The 21,254-nt window shown below is 39.9% G+C and overlaps 1 protein-coding gene across 1 annotated transcript; it reads left to right on the plus strand.

The window, feature by feature from the left end:
• Positions 1 to 1,467: 1,467 nt before the first annotated feature.
• On the plus strand, positions 1,468 to 16,360 carry LOC121504376 (zinc finger protein 431-like). The gene is made up of 4 exons (XM_041779086.1): positions 1,468 to 1,581; positions 5,592 to 6,588; positions 11,345 to 11,412; positions 14,441 to 16,360. The coding sequence occupies exons 1-4, from the start codon at positions 1,537 to 1,539 to the stop codon at positions 15,422 to 15,424; spliced, it is 2,094 nt and encodes a 697-aa protein (XP_041635020.1). The 5' UTR covers positions 1,468 to 1,536; the 3' UTR covers positions 15,425 to 16,360.
• Positions 16,361 to 21,254: the final 4,894 nt, after the last annotated feature.

The following is a 21,254-nucleotide window of genomic DNA, read 5'->3' on the forward strand; positions in this document are numbered from 1 at the left end:
AAAGTCAGGACGCTGTTTAAAAGGTAAATAAAAACAACAATCAAGCTTTTATAATTTAATACCCGTGAAAAATAAAAGTCCAAAAAAGTCAGGACGCTGTTTAAAAGGTAAATAAAAACAACAATCAAGCTTTTATAATTTAATGCAAGTGAAAAATAAAAGTCCAAAAAAGTCAGGACGCTGTTTAAAATGTAAATAAAAACAACAATCAAGCTTTTATAATTTAATGCAAGTGAAAAATAAAAGTCCAAAAAAGTCAGGATCACAACAGATCTGATAAACACATCAGTCTGTTTGATGAATGAGAGGACTTGATCCTGTACAGCGCTGTTCCAGTCATCGGACTACTCCAAGTGTTTTTACACCAGGTCACACCTTCAGACTCACACCCTCTCACTCCATTCACTCCAAAACCACAGAGTTAAAAAAAACAGGCAAAAAGTAGTTTTAAAAAAAAAAAGTAAAAATGGGCAAAAAGTGGTAAAAAAAAAAAAAAGAAAAAATTTAAACAACCTGGCAACCACCAAACCCAGACTGGTCCATCAGATCGCCAGATGGAGACGTGTGATTGGTCACTCCAGCGTCTCCACTGCTCTAGAGTCCAGTGGCGGCGTGCTTTACACCACTGCATCCACGCTTTGCTTTGACCTTGGTGATGTACGGCTTGGATGCAGCTGTTGCCATGGAAACCCATCCATGAAGCTCTCTACCACTGTTCTTGAGCTAATCTGAAGGCCACATGAGGTTTGGAGGTCTGTAGCCATTGACTCAACGGAAAGCTGGGAGTGATCCGGATCAGCGTCTGGATCCAGGAATGTTTTAAAGGATTCCTCACTACTGGGAGACAGAGCTGATGGAGGTCTGAGTGCTTTTCTAGTTTTTGTCATGGAAAAAAGTCTGTTGACGAACATTTTTATAGTTTTTTTAGTCGAAGAAATTAACACTAAAGGGAAGTTAAGTTTGTTTTTTAAACACTGGCCAAAAGATGATGTAAAAACGGTTAAAAAGCCACCTAAAGGGGAAAGCATGATTTAAAAAAACATGCAAAAAAAAATAAATAAAATAAAATAAAATAAAAAAAAATAAAAAAATAAAATAAAATAAAATAAAATAAAATAAAATAAAAAAAAAATAATAAAATAAAATAAAATAAAATAAAATAAAATAAAATAAAATAAAATAGTGGGTTTGGGCAAAAAAAGTAGCAAAAAGGAGTGAAAAAGGAACAGAAGTGGCCTGAGATTTCAAAAAGGGAGTCAGTCTGGGCTAGAGTGTCAGCAATGGACGGACGGCGGTGAAACGGGTTAAAGATAGCACGGTTTCAACATCAGAGGCCAACAGTAGCAGGACTCTGTAGAACTGGACTACAGCCAGTCAGTCACACACAGACACCGGAAGTTAGACTCACGTGTTGTAGTCCATCAGCTGTGAAATGTAGTCCGCCCCGCCCACAGTGACCTACGTCACTCCGGTAACGTGTGCTGGTTTAAAAGCAGTCCGGTTCAGCGGTGGTTCTGGTCTGGAGCAGAGAGGAGCATGGAGCAGCACGGAGGGAGAACGGAGGAGAACCCGGAAGTCCCGGTGAGTCTTCAGGTTTTAACCTTAGTCTGGGACTGATCCCTCTCAGTCTTTGACCCTTTCAGCTCACAGAGACGCTGCGAGCTGTTTTTACTGTTTATGTCCGGATAAAACTCCTGAGACCTTCAGACTGACACAGAGGAACTCTCCACGGAGCTCTGAGGATGTAATGCTCCTGATAACAGAGGTCACGGGGTCATGGTCTGACCGGAGTCCGTCTAAAGTCTGGAATCGAGATTCTAAAGGTTTTTAATGGAGTTTAACGTGAATCAGACCAGCAGGGGGCAGTGGAGAGCTCAGAGTCAGTCAGCAGACTCTTTTTCTCTGCTTTCCGTTTTTAGTCTAGATCAGGGGGGTCAGACTCAGTCACAGCAGGGTCCAGATTCTGGATTCAGGTCTAACCTGAGGGTCTAACAGGGTCACCTTTAAAACCAGAACCTGTCAGCCTCATTTCACCAGAAATAAAACATGAACAGAAAAACGGTGATAAATGATTCTGACATTTAAGAAGTTAAAAGGTTTAAATCTGAGAAAAGTAAATGTTTTAGTTCAAACAGGTCAAAACATGAAACTGAAATAGAAAATGTGTTTTTAAAGGCAAAAATATTCATAAGAAAGTCAAAATCATGAGCTTAAAGTCAAAATATGATTCAGATTTTTAAATCATGAGTCTAAGAGGTCAAACTGGGATTATGAAGTTTGGAAATATGAGATAAAAAACAAAATAACTGGTTAAAAAGGTCAAAATATCACTGAAAAATTAGAATTATGAATCTTAAAGCTCAAATATGACATAAGAAGTCAAAGTTATGAGTGGAAATGCTCAAAGTATGAAATTAAAAGTTAAATCTCCAGTTTGAGTCCTGACTGTGAGATGCTAAAATGAAAATGTGAAATTAAAACAGAAATAAATTTCTTTTCCCACATTCCTGACTTCTTATCTAAATGTTTTTACTCCTTACTGTTTCAGATTTTCTGACTTCACAAGGAAATCTGAAATCATCAGGATACGTTCACTGAGATGTGTGTTTGACCTTCTACTGAAGTAGTCTGAAATATCCCACAGAAGAATTTTGGTCTCAGTTTGGCCCCGGAGAAAGGATGACAGACGAAATGGGCAAAAAGGGCTGAGAAAAAAAATGGAGAAAACAAAGTAAAAAATGGCCCCAAAAAAGGACAAAAAGCAGTAAATAAACAAAGTAAAAAAGGGGTAAAAAGGTTAAAAAAAAGTAAACAATGGGCAAAAAGTGGTAAAAAAAAGAGAAAATGGGCAAAAAGTGGTAAAAAAGAAAATAAGAAAATGGGCAAAAAGTGTAAAATAACAAAGTAAAAAAAAGGGAAATAGCAGTAAATAAACAAAGTAAAAAAGGGGTAAAAAGGTTAAAAAAAGTAAACAATGGGCAAAAAGTGGTAAAAAAAAGAGAAAATGGGCAAAAAGTGGTAAAAAAAGAAAATAAGAAAATGGGCAAAAAGTGGTGATAAAGTAAAAAAATGTGACTTAACAAGGAAATCTTAAATCATCAGGATAAGTTCACATTATTATACTTGAGTAAATCTGCAGACCTCAGACTGATGGACAGTTGGAACAGAAATATCAGGTCATCTTTGGGACTGGATTTAACTGTTCCATGGGCCGGATTTGGCCCCCGGGCCATGAGTTTGACACCTGTGACTTAAAGCCTGAAATCTTTAATAATAGCCAGAACACTCAAATTTCAGGAACTGAGAGGTGTGTTTAACCCTTTATGACCTCTTCGGCCATTTTTGGCCATTTTTCTCCACTTTTTTTTTAAATTTCTGATCATTTTCTCAGTTTTCCAGCTTGTTTCATGAATTTTACAGGAACTTTTCTTTCTAGTTAAATGTTTGAAATCCAACATGTTTAACTCTTAAATGTCATTCAGACTCTCTCAGTGAATTTTCTACCCTCTGGACACCTTTGAGGCCAAAAATGTACACGTACAAGAAACACCATTAAATCAGCATACATCAACATTTTTATCTATTTTTTTGATCATAAATCTCTTCAACAACTTCAGACCTGCTCAAAACTACCAAACATTCAGTAATTCTCAGAATTTTAACCCTTTAAACTCACACAAAACTCTCCATAAGATAACAGGCAGAAATAGAAGAATGTGGTGCATGGTCCTATAATGAGTAAATGGTTGAATCTGGTGGAATACGGTAAAAATGTCAAATCTCTCTAGACTTCTTCACATTGAAATGCTGACATTAAAGAATGCATGATTTTATACTGCAGTGACAGTGAGATTAAAAAACCTGGTTTTAATGGAAGTCAATGGGGGCATTTTTGCCTCAAAGGTGTCCAGAGAGTATTTCTGACATTACCTAAAAAATATTAATGCAATCACATCAGTTTAGTTGATAATCTTTGACCCATCCAAGACTCTCATCAGCACCAAAGCCCCATCTTTCTACTATTTATTATATGGAAAATAATTCACTTGAATAAAAATGAAATAAAATACTTCAAATAATCAAACTGGCATTTAAAGGGTTAAAATCTTGAAAATGATTGAATGTTTGGTAGATTTGAGCAGGTCTGAAGTTGTTAAAGATATTTATGAAAAAAAGGTATAAAATTTTTGATGTATGCTGATTTAATGGCAGTTTTTTTGCATGTGTACGTTCTCGCCTCGAAGGTGTCCAGAGGGTAGTAAATGTGAGGAGGGCACAAAGGGTTAATCTTCTAAATAGTCTGAAATATGCCAGAATTTTTGTCTCAGTTTGGCCCTGGAGAAAGGATGATAGCAGGAATGGGTAAAAATGGGTAAAAAGCAGCATTCTGCACTCGTGGGATGGTTGTAGAAGGAGGGAGGTCGCTTTTATAGCTGGACTGACTAATGAGTTCCCAGAACTGGAGCATGGTTGTGTTCCCCTGAACCGGGCTGGAGTTCACATGAATCATACATTAAACCAGGGGTTCTCAACCTTTTCAGACCCCCAGAATAAAGGTCCCAGAGACCGGGGACCTCCACTGGACCTGAAGGTGGCTGAACAGCCATGAACATGCTAGGATAGTCATGTGGAGACAAGGCCGTCCATGAGGGGGGAAAAGGGAGACCTCTCTGGAACCCAGCCAGACTGGGGGCCAGCAAAATCCTGGTCTATTGTAAAGCTAAGCTGTGGTATTTTGTATTTAACCTCAATAATAACCACTCTGATCAAAGAACGCATTTTAATTCATTTGTGTAGTAAGTAGCCCTCTTAAAAATGTAAATCCTCTTGTTAAAACAGAATTAAAATATGTTAAAATAACTAAAAATGGGTTAATAATGGCAAAAGGTGGTGAAATTAGATTTTAAAAGTAGCAGAAATGGGTTAGAAATGCCAAAAAAATACATAGAAGTGGCAAAAAATAACCAAAATAAAAGGCAAAAATGGGTTGAAATGGCAAAAATGTGCATATTAAGTGTTAAAATGGATTTCAAAAGTGGCTGAAATGGCGTTAAAGTGGCAAAAATAGGTGGAAATTTGGTGAAATGGGATGAAAATTGATATAAACTGGCAAAAAAAAGGGATAGCTGAGGCAGAAACTGGCAAAAATGGGCATGTAAAATTGTGAAATGTGGTTTTAAGAGGAGTAAAAGGGGTTAATAGTGGCAATAATATGCCAACAATAGAGAGTAGATTTGGTTTAGAAGTTGCAAAAATATGCAGAAAAAAATTGGTGGAAAGGGTTAATGGACAAAAATGAGTTTTAAGTTGCAAAAATGTGTTAAAATTGCGGTGAACAAGTGATAAAAATGGGTTATAATTAGGCAAAATTGGTGAAAAGTGTCTACAGTGTGATTCAAAAATGTTCTTAGTTTTTTAAAGCACCTGGAGTCCCCCTCTCAGTGACTCGAAACCCCAACATTGAGAACCCCTGCTTAAGACCGCTGCTTCAAGACCTCAGGCATCAAATGAGACTAATTTGGGGGGTTTCAAATACTGGGATCCAGACTTGGGTCTCAATTTAATGAGTCTGTCTTTGTCTGTCTTTGCAGCTATCAGGAGGAGGAGGGGAACTTGATGGTGGTGTTTGTGAGGAATCCTCCCCAGCATCAGTGTCTTCACATGGTCATCAGAAAGTTCTTACTAGAAAGAAACCACACAGCTGTGATCAGTGCAGGAAATCTTTCACCAGTCACAGCGGCCTACAAATCCACCACCGAACCCACACTGGAGAGAAACTGTACAGCTGCGATCAGTGCGGGAACGCCTTCAGAAGTCTTAGCGGCCTACAAATCCACCACCGAATCCACACTGGAGAGAAACCGTACAGCTGCGATCAGTGCGGGGCGGCTTTCAGGACATCAAGTGTTCTCAAAGTCCACATGCAAGTCCACACTGGAGAGAGACCGTACAGATGTGACCAGTGCAACGCATCATACAAGCAGCTGGCAACCTTCAAAACACACCTGCGCACTCACACAGGGGAGAAACCATACAGCTGCAGCATGTGTGAGAGCGCTTTCAGCAGTTACAGTGCCCTTAGATTACACATACGTAGCCACACTGGAGAGAAACCATACAGCTGTGAGTTCTGTGACAAAGTGTTTACGTATGCTTTTCAACAGAAGACCCATCACTTTACTCACACAGGGGAGAAACCGTACATCTGTGGCAGCTGTAGCAAAGGTTTCACAAGTCAGGAGGCCCTAAAACATCATGAACGTTTGCACACTGGAGAGAAACCATACAGTTGTGACTACTGTCAGAAAGCTTTCAGGGAGAAAAAACGGCTAAAAATCCACCGATATATTCACACAGGGGAGACGCCCTACTGCTGTGACCAGTGTGGTAAATCCTTTAGGTCTCCATCTTCTCTAAACTCTCACATGCTGACACATACCAGGCAGCAGACAAACAAGCTGAAAGCTCACCAGCTCTCACACCCCAAGCAGGAAACACACCAGTGTAAGCAGTCTGGCTGTGAAGCTGTTCTCAGCTGTCAGGGTGATCTGGAGAAGCACCAGAGCAGTCATAGTGAGACACAGCTGTAGAAATGTTAGTTATATATAACTGTTTAACGCTTCATTTCCTCACCTGCTGTCCTTCCACAGTACAAGCACAGCCACACTGTGGAGAGATCATATTCAGCCATAGAAGAAGAAGGAAACTTTTAATGGCACAACATGAGCGGACGACTCACGCTCTCTCACACAGAGCTGGAAACATTCATGTGTGACTGAACCAGCTGTAGGACAGTTTTTAAAATTCTTTATTAAATTTTAAATTTTACTTCATAGTCAAAATCTGAGGTAAACATTGGAATCATGAGTTTTAAATGTGAAATATAAAATTAAAATTAAAAATCAGGATTTTTAACAGTCAAAACATGAGGTAAACGTCAAAATGATGTGTTTAAAATGTCAAAATATAAAAATAAAATTAATAATCATGATTTTTAACAGTCAAAATATGAGGTAAACATTGAAATCATGAGTTTTAAATGTAAAAATATAAAATTAAAATTGATAATCATGATTTTTAACAGTCAAAATATGAGGTCAACATTGAAATCATGAGTTTCAAATATCAAAATATAAAGTAAATTAAAAATCTTATTAAGAATTTTATAAACTATTCTATAGCTGGTTTAGTCACACATAAATTAAAAAAAACATTATGATTATTAATTTTACTTTATATTTTGACATTTGAAACTCATGATTTCAATGTTAACCTCATATTTTGACTGTTAAAAATCATGATTATTCATTTTATTTTATATTTTGACATTTGAAACTCATGATTTCAATGTTAACCTCATATTTTGACTGTTAAAAATCATGATTATTCATTTTATTTTTATATTTTGACATTTGAAACTCATGATTTCAATGTTGACCTCATATTTTGACTGTTAAAAATCATGATTATTCATTTTATTTTTATATTTTGATATTTGAAACTCATGATTTTGATGTTTACCTCATATTTTGACTGTTAAAAATCATGATTATTCATTTTATTTTTATATTTTGACATTTGAAACTCATGATTTTGATGTTTACCTCATATTTTGACTGTTAAAAATCATGATTATTAATTTTATTTTTATATTTTGACATTTGAAACCTATGATTTTGATGTTTACCTCATATATTTAAATGTTAAAAATCACGATTTTGAGTTTTATCTCATGTTTTTGGCATTTGAAACTTATGATTTGGATGTTGACCTCCTATTTTGGCTGTTTACAATCATGATTTTGAATTTTATTTCAGTTCTGATATTTTGTCATATATTTTTACTTTAAATGTCGTGTTTTTACCTTTCAAACTTCTACGTTTGAATTTCTACGTCAGATTTTGAGTTTTTAACCTTTTAATCGCTGAATCATTTATCATCAGTGCAGGTTTTTGCCTCCATAGATCATTCTGGTGAAAATAAGGTTGACAGTTCACGGCTAAATGTTGACCCTATTAGACCCTCAGGTTAGTCCTGAATCCAGAGCCCGGCCCCTGCTGGGACTGAGTCTGACACCCCTGATCTAAACACTCATAGCTGCTAGCACCACTTCCTGTTTAGTGGAGACTTGGTCATTGTCTATGTAGTGTTGTTCTGTTGAGCCCTCTGTCCCCTGATGTTGTAGATGTTTGATTTAAGACCAGTAGTAGAGTTTCTTTTATCAGAGCGCTGTCACCTTAATGCCAGGAGGAATCTTTGATTCTGTTTATGCTGAAGAAACTTTTACCAATGAGCCAATAAAAGTTTAAAAGGTTTCTATCAGTGGGTTTTTAAATCTGGACCTCCATGACAGGGTTCTCTATCAGGACCGGGTTTTAGAGGGTTCTCTATCAGGACAGGTTTTTAGAGGGTTCTCTATCAGGACCGGGTTTTAGAGGGTTCTCTATCAGGACAGGGTTTTAGAGGGTTCTCTATCAGGACCGGGTTTTAGAGGGTTCTCTATCAGGACAGGTTTTTAGAGGGTTCTCTATCAGGACAGGGTTTTAGAGGGTTCTCTATCAGGACCGGGTTTTAGAGGGTTCTCTATCAGGACAGGTTTTTAGAGGGTTCTCTATCAGGACAGGTTTTTAGAGGGTTCTCTATCAGGACAGGGTTTTAGAGGGTTCTCTATCAGGACAGGTTTTTAGAGGGTTCTCTATCAGGACAGGTTTTTAGAGGGTTCTCTATCAGGATAGGGTTTTAGAGGGTTCTCTATCAGGACAGGTTTTTAGAGGGTTCTCTATCAGGACAGGGTTTTAGAGGGTTCTCTATCAGGACAGGTTTTTAGAGGGTTCTCTATCAGAACAGGGTTTTAGAGGGTTCTCTATCAGAACAGGTTTTTAGAGGGTTCTCTATCAGGACAGGGTTTTAGAGGGTTCTCTATCAGGACAGGGTTTTAGAGGGTTCTCTATCAGGACAGGTTTTTAGAGGGTTCTCTATCAGGACAGGGTTTTAGAGGGTTCTCTATCAGGACAGGGTTTTAGAGGGTTCTCTATCAGGACAGGGTTTTAGAGGGTTCTCTATCAGGACAGGGTTTTAGAGGGTTCTCTATCAGGATAGGGTTTTAGAGGGTTCTCTATCAGGACAGGTTTTTAGAGGGTTCTCTATCAGGACAGGGTTTTAGAGGGTTCTCTATCAGGACAGGTTTTTAGAGGGTTCTCTATCAGGATAGGGTTTTAGAGGGTTCTCTATCAGGACAGGGTTTTAGAGGGTTCTCTATCAGGACAGGTTTTTAGAGGGTTCTCTATCAGGACAGGGTTTTAGAGGGTTCTCTATCAGGACAGGGTTTTAGAGGGTTCTCTATCAGGACAGGGTTTTAGAGGGTTCTCTATCAGGACAGGGTTTTAGAGGGTTCTCTATCAGGACAGGGTTTTAGAGGGTTCTCTATCAGGACAGGGTTTTAGAGGGTTCTCTATCAGGACAGGGTTTTAGAGGGTTCTCTATCAGGATAGGGTTTTAGAGGGTTCTCTATCAGGACAGGTTTTTAGAGGGTTCTCTATCAGGACAGGGTTTTAGAGGGTTCTCTATCAGGGCAGGGTTTTAGAGGGTTCTCTATCAGGGCAGGGTTTTAGAGGGTTCTCTATCAGGACAGGGTTTTAGAGGGTTCTCTATCAGGACAGGGTTTTAGAGGGTTCTCTATCAGGATAGGGTTTTAGAGGGTTCTCTATCAGGATAGGGTCTACCTGAACCATAGTCCATCTACATACAGACATCAGGGTCTACCTGAACCATAGTCCATCTACATACAGACATCAGGGTCTACCTGAACCATAGTCCATCCACATACAGACATCAGGGTCTACCTGAACCATAGTCCATCCACATACAGACATCAGGGTCTACCTGAACCATAGTCCATCCACATACAGACATCAGGGTCTACCTGAACCATAGTCCATCTACATACAGACATCAGGGTCTACCTGAACCATAGTCCATCTACATACAGACATCAGGGTCTACCTGAACCATAGTCCATCCACATACAGACATCAGGGTCTACCTGAACCATAGTCCATCCACATACAGACATCAGGGTCTACCTGAACCATAGTCCATCCACATACAGACATCAGGGTCTACCTGAACCATAGTCCATCTACATACAGACATCAGGGTCTACCTGAACCATAGTCCATCCACATACAGACATCAGGGTCTACCTGAACCATAGTCCATCTACATACAGACATCAGGTCTTGAACGACCAGGGGGATGGTCGGGATGATCACTGGCCCCTGTGTGGCCCTTTAAGTAAAGACCCACACCAGGGTCCAGGGGTGTAGCTAAGGATTTAGGATTTTAACTAGCTGCCCATTTTACCGTATTTCTGAGCCATCGTTGATGAGCCACATTTTCTCTCTGCTTAAATTACATTGACTGTTCTTTCTCAGAGCTGGACTAAACCATTTAGACATTATTAACCCTTTGTGCCCTCCTCACATTTACTACCCTCTGGACACCTTCGAGGCAAAAATGTACACGTACCAAAAACTGTCATTACATCAGCATACATCAGTATTTTTTATACTTTTTTTTTCATAAATCTCTTTAACAACTTCAGACCTGCTCAAAACTACCAAACATTCAAGCATTTTGAGGATTTTAACCCTTTAAATGCCAGTTTGATTACTGGATGTTCACATTTTAAAAATATAAAAACCACACACAAACAGTCATTATTTTCCAGATAACTAATGTTGGGGGGTGGGGGTGTTTTTTTTAAATCAGTCCTGGGTTTATCAATCATTAGCCAAAATACCGGCTTTGATGCATTTTTAGTTTAGTGTAGCATCTGATTTAACATTTACGACCCTTTAGAGTCACAGAAACGTCCCATTGACTCCCATTCAAACCACATTTTTAGATCTTTAAGTAATCAAACTGGCATTTAAAGGGTTAAAATCCTCAAAATGATTGAATGTTTGGTAGTTTTGAGCTCAGCTGAAGTTGTTGAAGAGATTTATGAAAAAAAGCAGAAAAAAATTTGAATGTATAGTATTTTATTTATTAATGAAAGTGGAGGTTTTGGTCCTTAATGGCTCTAAAAGGTAGTAAATGTTAAAAAGTGACTTTTCTGAAGTTTGTCAATCGTCCTCCAGTCGTTGAACGGCCCTCTTATCTTACCTTAAAGGAGACTTTTGTTATTAAAACCTTATTTTTTTACCCTCCGTTGGTAATAAATCATGTTTGACTCCTTTTGTTCCATTTTCCCCTAAACGCAGCACTGCTGACGTACTGGCTGTGGGCGGGGCTTAGCCGCGGGAAGGTAGAGGTGTGTGCTCAGAGGTCCAGTGTGTTTGAGGGGCTGAGGACCGAGCGGTGGTGATGGAGGGACAGGGAGGACTGACAGAAAATAACCCGGATGTTCAGGTGAGTCTGCGAGGCTTCTTCATTCCTCCACGAACATAAACCAGGACCAGTCACGTTCACTACTGGCCGCCATCTTTGTTACTTTATCTCTAAGAGGACGCCGCCTGGCTGTGGCGCTCAGTCTGGCGCATGCGCGGTACGCCGTTTTAAGGCGGGAGATCTCAGGACGAACAAAGAGCCCCCATCAGGAAGATAATCAGAGTTAGATTTAATCCTGATGTTTGAACCTGGCTTAATTTAACCCGGGATAACCCAGGCTAACTGAACTCAGCATCCATTAAGCTAGGTGTTTTAGTTCAACTGGTAGCCGTGTAACCTGGTGACTTCCAGACAAATGCGCATGTCTGTGAGATTAAACGCCTCTTTAACCCTTTGTTCTACATGAAGAAAGTATAGGATGAGATTTGTGTCGAAACGTTTCAAACAAAACATTTTTTAGAATCAAACAAAAATAAACATTTGAGAAGAAAAACGTTCACATCAAGAGAACAAATTTAAAATGTCAACCAAATATTAGTCTTTGAATTAACATCTGTCTTTGTGTTTACAGTTCCTGTTTTTCTCTCTCAGTCATCAAATAAACTAAAGAATCTTTAAAATGGTCTCATTATCATATTTTAGTGCAAATATTTGAATTTTATTTCAGTTTTTAGGCTCAACAGTGAGAACAGTCCCCATACCTCAGCCAGCCACCAGGGGGCGACTGAGATATTTAAGCAGGAGATTTCTGTGGTTGTTTTCAATGCTGCGTTGTTTCCAGAAGTTTCCACAGAAAGCGACAGTTTTTATCAAGAATGCTGATAAATATGTGTTCAACATTTATTTACTAATGATGGCTTCCAGGTGGATTTCTGAAAAATGGATGATGCCACTTTTAGCCCATTTTTTTCCCTTTTTAGCTTCCTTTTGCCACTAAATACCACTTGTTTCCTCTTGTTTGCCAATTTTTGCCATTTCTAATCATTTCTGCTTTTTGCCCATTTTTAGTCAGTTTTCAACCAAATTTGTCACTTCTCACCCATTTTTGCTACTTTCTGACCATTTTTCCACATTTTCCTCCCCATTTTTGCCCCTTTTAACACATTTCTGCTGCTTTTTGACCATTGTAGCAGATTTCCACCCATTTTTTGCCACTTTTGGACAATTTTTTCACCGTTCACTCTTTTTTTGTCACTTGTCACCCATGTTTGCCACTTTCTGACCATCTACCACCCTTTCCTCCCCACTTTTGCCCCATTTCACACATTTCTGCTGATTTTTGCCCATTTCAGTCAATTTCCACCCATTTTTTGCCACTTTTGGACCATTTTTTGTCACTTCTCACCCATTTTTGCTACTCCCTGACCATTTTTCCACATTTTCCTCCCCATTTTTGCCCCTTTTAACACATTTCTGCTGCTTTTTGACCATTGTAGCAGATTTCCACCCATTTTTTGCCACTTTTGGACAATTTTTTCACCGTTCACTCATTTTTTGTCACTTGTCACCCATTTTTGCCACTTTCTGACCATCTACCACCCTTTCCTCCCCACTTTTGCCCCATTTCACACATTTCTGCTGATTTTTGCCCATTTCAGTCAATTTCCACCCATTTTTTGCCACTTTTGGACCATTTTTTGTCACTTCTCACCCATTTTTGCTACTCCCTGACCATTTTTCCACATTTTCCTGCCCATTTTTTGCCCCTTTTAGTTTCCTTTGCCACCAAATTCCACTTGTTTCCTATTGTTTGCCCATTTTTGCCATTCTTTTCTGCTTTTTGCCCATTTTTAGTCAATTTTCAACCAAATTTGTCACTTCTCATTTTTGCTACTTTCTGACCATTTTCCCACATTTTCCTCCCCATTTTTGCCCCTTTTCACACATTTCTGCTGCTTTTTGACCATTTTAGCAGATTTCCACCCATTTTTTGACACTTTTGGACAATTTTTTCACCTTTCACTCATTTTTTGTCAAATATCAACCATTTTTGCTACTTTTGACCATTTTTCCACCTCTTCCTCCTCATTTTGCCCCTTTTTCACACATATTTGCTGCTTTTTGACCAATTTAGCCATCTTTAATTTACTTTAATGCTACTTAAGCTGTTTTTGTCACTTTTTCACCAATTTTTCCACATTTTCCTCCCCATTCCCACCCATATTTACACATTTTGCTGCTTTTTGACCATATTAGCCAATTCCCATCACTTTTTTGCCACTTCTGGACCATTTTTGCCACCTGTAACTCACTTCTTGTCACTCCTATATATATATATATATATATATATATATATATATATATATATATATAAATGAATAAACTTATTTTTTACTTTTTGGCCCTTCACTCCAGTCCTCGTCGGGTATATCAAATGTGAATTAATTTTCATAATTTTAACCCTATAAATGCCAGTTTATTTACACAATGACACTTTTGTTACACAAATAATGAATTATTTTCATTTTGATAAATGCATCACAGATGTTTTTGTGCAGGGATTATCAGTCTGGGATATGTCAGTGATTAGCAGCAACACTGATTTTGACGTACTATTAAGTTTTGTTTAATTACAAAAATATCTAAAAAATCACACTTTCCCTCTTAAAGCCCTTTTAGGACATTGGATATATCTAAACATATTAAACATGAAATAAAAACTTATTGTTTAAAATTTAGGTCCTTAACTCCAGTCCTAGTCATGTGTAGTAAATGTGAATTAATTTTCATAATTTTAACCCTATAAATGCCAGTTTATTCACAGAATGCTCAAAGCTCAAAATAGCATACGAGAAGTCCAAATCATGGGTTGAAATGCTCAAAGTATGAAGTGAAAGTCAGAATCCTACGTTTGAGTCCTAATTGTGAGGTGCTAAAATGAAAATGTGAAATTATCTAAATATTTTTACTCCTTACTTTTTGAGATTTTGTGACCTAACATGAGCCAGGCTGGTGCTTTTTTTTAGAGTCTAGTTAAGTCTAACCTGGGCCCAGGTCCCTGATGTGAAACCAGCCTGACACTGTCTCTCTTTGCATGTTTTCGCAGCAGCCAGAAGGAGGAAAGGACCTCGTCCTGTCTTCTAAGGGTCGTCAGAAAGCTCACACTGGAAACAGACAACACAGCTGCGATCAGTGTGGGAAATATTTCACCAGTCGCAGCGGCCTACAAATCCACCAACGAATCCACACTGGAGAGAAACCGTACAGCTGCGATCAGTGCGGGGCGGCTTTCACGACATCAGGATCTCTCAAAACTCACATGCGGGTCCACACAGGGGAGAGACCGTACAGATGTGATCAGTGCGGGGCAACGTTCGCGCATATTTCTTCCTTGAAAGTGCACATGCACTCTCACACAGGGGAGAAACCATACAGCTGCAGCATGTGTGAGAGAACCTTCACTTACCGCTGTCACCTTCAAGTTCACATACGTAGCCACACCGGAGAGAAACCGTACAGCTGTGAGTTCTGTAGCAGAACGTTTTCATCTCCTGTTAGTCTTACACTCCATCACCGTAGCCACACTGGGGAGAAACCGTACACCTGTGACCACTGTAATAAAGCCTTTGCACTGCAACAGAACCTACAGTGCCATCTTCGCACCCACACAGGGGAGAGACCGTACAGCTGTGACCACTGTGGTAAATCCTTCATCAGTCGATCATACCTTAAAATCCATCGGCGTTCTCACACAGGGGAGAGGCCCTACAGCTGTGACAAGTGTGGAAAATCCTTTAAGTCATCCAGCCAACTGGTCTCTCACCTGGTCACACACACCAAACAGAAAACATACAGGTGTTACGATGGGAAATGTGAGGCGGTTTTTACGTCTCTGGATGATCTGAAGAACCACCAGAGCCGTCATGAACCGAAACCGTACTACTGCCACTGCGGGGAGAACTTTGCACAGCAGCATGAGCTTAAAGCTCACCTGCTCTCTCACACCAAGAAGGACATGCTTCTGAACTCTCAGGACGACAGGAAGCCCAACAGAGGAGTCATGAATGGACATAACACTGTTGTGATCAATTAACTTAGAAAGGGACCGTTCCTAAGCCCTGCTTTATCTAAAATGTTTCCCAAGGTTCAGTTCAAAACTAGAAGTAAACAGCAATCTACTCTGTCAGCATGAAAAAACCAGTCAGCAACAACTCAATCCATCTCCACTGCTGACGACATTCGTGATTGGTGCATCCCTAATCTGCACGTACGTTTCAGTTAACCCTCAGGCATCTCTAGGGACATTTTTGTCCATTTGGGTAAATCTTTCCTCTTTCTCTGCTCACCATGTTGGCTGTGTTAGTGCATATGGTCTATTTTTGTAATAAAGTTTCTTTCTAGGCAAATTTATGAGTTCAAATTTCAATTGCTCTAATAGGTCAGGAGAACTGTGACACAAGTTAACTACCCTTTAAAGCCATTAAGGACAAAAACGGCCACTTCGAAAACGACAATAAAAATAGTCAACATTCATATTTTTTTCTGCTTTTTTGGTCAAATCTTTTGATCAACTTCAGTTTTGATCAAAACAATCAAATACTGAATAATTTTGAGGATTTTAATCCTTTAAATGCCAGTTTGATTACAGGATGGTCGTATTTTTCCTAACACAAGAATTTTTGCTACCTTTTCTGAAGCTTTTTTACCACATTTGACCCATTTTTGCTACCTTCTTTGGTAGCAAAAATGTTTTGGTGCCACTTTTCGCACAATTTTGCTATTGTTTGGCCATTTTTTGCCATTTTCTCCCATCACTTTTAACCCCTTTTCACTACCTTGTAGTAACTTCAACCCTTTTTGCCACTTTTGCCCTTTTTTCTTATCATTTTTATCCCATTTTTACCACCTTCTTACACAGTTAATCCTTTTAGGCCAATTATAACCCATTTTTGCCACGATTTTTTCCACTTTCAACAAGTTTTGGCCAATTTTAACCCATTGGTTGGCCATTTTTTTTTTTTTAACCAATTTTCACCCATTTCTGACTTTGTTTAGCCATTTTTTGCCCACTTCTGCCATCTCCATGATCCCCCAGTTGTCTGGGCCCCAGTACGCTCTCCCCTTTCTCCCCTTATAGGCCACCTTGACTGAAACATTATTTAAAAGTCTATTTTGTATCCATTTAAATCTGGTGTGCCTTGAGATTTTGGCTTAACCTTAGGTGTGTCTTGGGTGAAAAAAGTTTGAAAACCACTGCTCTAGTGCCATCTCCAAACTGAAGGCCAAGGTCCATGTAACGGGGAATGTCAGAGACAGGCCGCTAGGCGGGCGTCCCAATAAGACAACACACCAAGAATCCTGTTCTCTCACCCTGTCAGCAGAACTCTATCCTCCAAGATGACAACACTCGCCCCCACAGAGCGGGTTTATCAGAGACTACCTCCAGAATATGGGAGTGGAGAGGATGGAATGGCCTGCCAGCAGTCCTGACCTTTAACCCCACTGAACACTTGTGGGATCAGCTTGGGTGTGCTGTTGGTGCCAGAGTGACCAACACAACCACGCTGGCTGACTGGAGACAAATGCTGGTTGAAGAATGGGATGCCATCCCACAGCAGTGTGTGACCAGGCTGGTGACCAGCATGAGGAGGAGGAGCCAGGCTGGTGACCAGCATGAGGAGGAGGAGCCAGGCTGGTGACCAGCATGAGGAGGAGGAGCCAGGCTGGTGACCAGCATGAGGAGGAGGAGCCAGGCTGGTGACCAGCATGAGGAGGAGGAGCCAGGCTGGTGACCAGCATGAGGAGGAGGAGCCAGGCTGGTGACCAGCATGAGGAGGAGGAGCCAGGCTGGTGACCAGCATGAGGAGGAGGAGCCAGGCTGGTGACCAGCATGAGGAGGAGGAGCCAGGCTGGTGACCAGCATGAGGAGGAGGAGCCAGGCTGTTGTGGCTGTGTATGGTTCTTCCTGTTTGTTAAATGAATAAATTGTTAAATTGCCAAAATGTCTTGTTTCTTCAAACTTCAATCATCCAATCCAAACACCAAACAAGAGTCAGCGGCAGAATCAGCTGTTTGGCATTAGCCAATCCTTACAGATGTGGCGTCATTTAAAGTGTAATAAACAGGCTTTACTACGGTAGAACATTTATTACCAGGAAGCGTTGTTACAACAAAGAAATAATCTACCAAACACAAATTGCCTTACTTTTTGTTTTAAGTTTATTTCCTTTATTTTTATTCAGTGAAAAAAGCATTTCTACTACCTCGGGTTGTGTTCACATCTAGCTCTGTTGTTGTTTTCATGCACTTTTTTGTGTGTTTTTGTCATGTTGCCAAATTAAACAGGGAGGCTATGAATAAAAAGTGCATGTTTTTCATCAAATTGGTCTGCATAGGTTCCAAATTTGACATTAGCAGCTGCTTACTGGGCGCTGACCAGGTCTGGGCCGGCTACATTTCTTGATTTTTTTTTTTTTTTTTTGCAGTTTATTTTTTATTGATGTAATAAGAACAAATTGAACTACATGAACATTTATACAACAGTATTTTTAACAGTTTTAGACCAACCCCCGCCCCCCACCTCTTCCCAACACCACCAGTCAACAGGACATCAACCACTGCACAGTCCAAATATAGTTACTCAGATAGTACATGCTTTAAGTTAGATATCAGCCGGTCCATCTGAGGGTGCTGCTCTGCTAAGCACCACTGACTCTTGCTGTTGACTCCAGATAAGAAATGTCCAAAAAGCTCTGAAGCCAGTGAGTTTTAGAGAAATCATGAGGACGTTTCCACCGCTGGGCTATAATCTTGGTCGCCATAAGGCCGGCCGGCCAGATTTTGTGTGCATCGTCCGTAAGCGTCGGTTGAGAATCATCATTTAAAAGATGGACGTGGGGGTCAAAGGTGAACTGTGCTCCAGATAGTAATGAGATGGTGTGAATAGCATTTTTCCAAAAATCAAACACACCTGGACGTCCCGTACAGTATGTGTAAAAGAACCCGTTGTTCCTGGGTGACAAAATGAACAGGTGGGTCAGGTGCCAGACCTGTCTGGTGTCTGATTCTTGGAGTTATTGATGCTCTGTGACTGAATTTCAGATGTATGTACTGGTGATTTGGGTTTTTTGAGGCACGATTGACATCTCTCCAAATATTCTCTAGATTGTGTCCCATTTCAGACATCCCTATCCCAAGCCTTCATTCCTGGCGCAGGAATACATTTCTGGGAGTTTGATTTATCGTAGATATATGTCACTATTACTCCGAGTATTTTGGATTTTGGTGTTCTGTTAAATTTGATCCCCAGGGAACCTTGTTAGCTTTACAAGCTAGCCTTACTCTGAGGTGATAAAAAGGGAATGTTTTCAGTTCTAAACCTACTGACCAGCTCTTTTTGCTCCACTCATGTCTTTAAGAGTTACAATACCTCTATCCTCCCAGTTTATGTTTCTGAATGGTTTTCCCTCTGGTAACAGGTGATTATTATTCCATAATGGAGATGAGCTATACCAGCTAGGACTGGACCATAATATCAACCACTCTTTTTGACCCATTTACCAAAGAGAGGAAAGTGCTTTAGTCTCATTGGTGCTGTTAAATCTTGTTCTCTACGTTTCCATGGAGACACTTTATCTTCATCAAACCAATAGCTAACACTTCTCAAGACATAAGCCCAGCGATAAAGTTTAAAATTAGGACAAGACCAACCTCCGTCTGTCTTTTTAACTGGAGGAGCTGACCGCTTTATATCGGCTCGTTTACCACTCCAAACATGATTCCTTAGTAAGGAGTCGAGCTTCTCCCAGTATCCTACTGGTGGAGCGACAGGGATCGTATGTGGTAGTACGTTCATTATAATTACTGCTATCCAGTTTGGGACTGACGCTGGTCGATTTCTCCATGTGTTTATATCAGCTTCTGTCTTCCTCAGTATTAGATTGTGATGTGTTTTAGTGATGGCAGACAGGGATTTATTAACGATGATACCTAAGTAGAGCACCTCCTTTGTAACTGTAATCTGGGGAGGGAGTACAGCTTTACTTTGGTCCACACTGAGTGGCACCAGAGTTGATTTTGACGTGTTAACCTTATATCCAGACAGGTGCCTGAATTGCTCAGACAGCAGGGAGAGTTTGCTGAACATCAGCCATGAAGATCAACGTGTCATCAGCACAGAGTGATATATAGGGTAAATTTCAGGACATTTCCCAATAAGTTGAGCAAGAAGTTCAATGGATGAATTAAAAACCAAAAGAGACGAAGGGTCCCTTTGCCGTGGGCCCCTCTTTATATTAAACAGTTCAGAGAGGCCTCCTCCCACACAAACCCTAGCTGTCGGATTAGCACGCAGTATTTTAATCATAATGATGAATTTATCTCCAAACTTGAATTCTCTTAATACTCTCCACAGATAGGGCCATTCAAGACGGTCAGATGCTTTTTCAGCATCTACAAATAACAGGCCACAGGTAGGGTTTTTTGTGTTGCGTTAAGTAGCTTATATGTAAAAGTCGTGGAATATTGTCTGAGGCTAGACGACCCTTAAGAAAGCCTGTTATTCTCTCAATCACTGCCCCAAGTCTATTGGACAAGACCTTGGGAAATATCTTGAGGTCCGCATTGATCAGTGAGATTGGCTGATGTCTGGTTTTGGTATTAGCGTGATCAGGGCTGTGTTTACATCTCTGTGGAAACTACCTCTTTCAATAGTAAAATGTAATGTTTCTAACCAAACCGGTCCCAGAGTATCCCACATTGCTAAGTAGAGCCACCTATACCTGGAGTACGTCCTTTATTTGTAGCTTTGACAGCTTTTAATAACTCATCCATTGTAAAAGCTGCATCTGAATCCTTAGTTTCCTCTACAGTAAGAGTAGGAGGGCCCATCATCAGAGGGAGCCGTGCAATTTGTCTACGAGTGTTCAAAGAAGTTTAAAAGTGTGGTTAATTTCTTCTGTTGAAGACACCACTCCAGTTTACTGCGTTTAATAGCTGGTAGGATCTCTCAGCCTCCTGTTGCTTCAGAGCCAACGCCAAACCAAGACTTGACCTGCTGCCTTCTGCATAATATTTACCTTTGGTTACATGGATCATGTATTCTGCCCTACTAATCCAGCTTGTTCTGTTCAAAGATGGTTTTCTGTTGAATGAGTAGACTTTCTAAGATCCTTCTCCAAATTATGGCATTCTCTTTCTAAAGTCAGGATGGCTTGATGGCGTTTTTTATGTTGGTAAGAACTAAACCAAACAGCATTATTTCTAATAAAGCCTTTGATAGAAGCCCAAACCACTGTTGTATCTGAAACGCTGTTTCTGTTCAGGCTGATAAATTCAGTCAGTTTTGGTCTCGGCTGTTTTAGAAGTTCATCACTCTTCAATAGTGAAGTGTTAACCTTCCACCTTGTAGCTCGGTTCTTAATGCTCCTGTAGTGGAAAGCAGAAATGATTGGATTGTGGTCGGACAGATGCCTGGCCAAGATTTCTATTGAGTTTACCAACGGCACTGAATTGTGAGATAGAAGGAAGTAATCTATGCCAGAGAAGGTTTGATGTCTTGAGGAGAAGAAAGTATAGTCCTTGGCAGGTGGATTATGTACTCTCCATGTACCAGTGAAATTTAAATCTTTAATGAAAAGACTGAGGCAGATTCTTGACAACTTGATAGGGTTGAGCTGAATTTATCAAGATCAGCATTCATGTCTGAGCTAGCATATAAACTGTAGTCATTTAACTTCAGTAACTGATGTGACTGAGGAAAAAAACGTCCTCATCAAATACAGTAGGGGCATAAAGACTAACAAATGCTACTTTGTTGCCTTGTGTTGATGTACAGCAAAAAGCCAGACGTCCTGTATTATCAGAGTCGATTTTTTCAAATGATAAATTAACGTCTCATTAAAATCACAACACCTTTCGTGCGA

Source organism: Cheilinus undulatus, linkage group 22 (assembly GCF_018320785.1).
Source record: "Cheilinus undulatus linkage group 22, ASM1832078v1, whole genome shotgun sequence".
Lineage (NCBI taxonomy): Eukaryota > Metazoa > Chordata > Actinopteri > Labriformes > Labridae > Cheilinus > Cheilinus undulatus.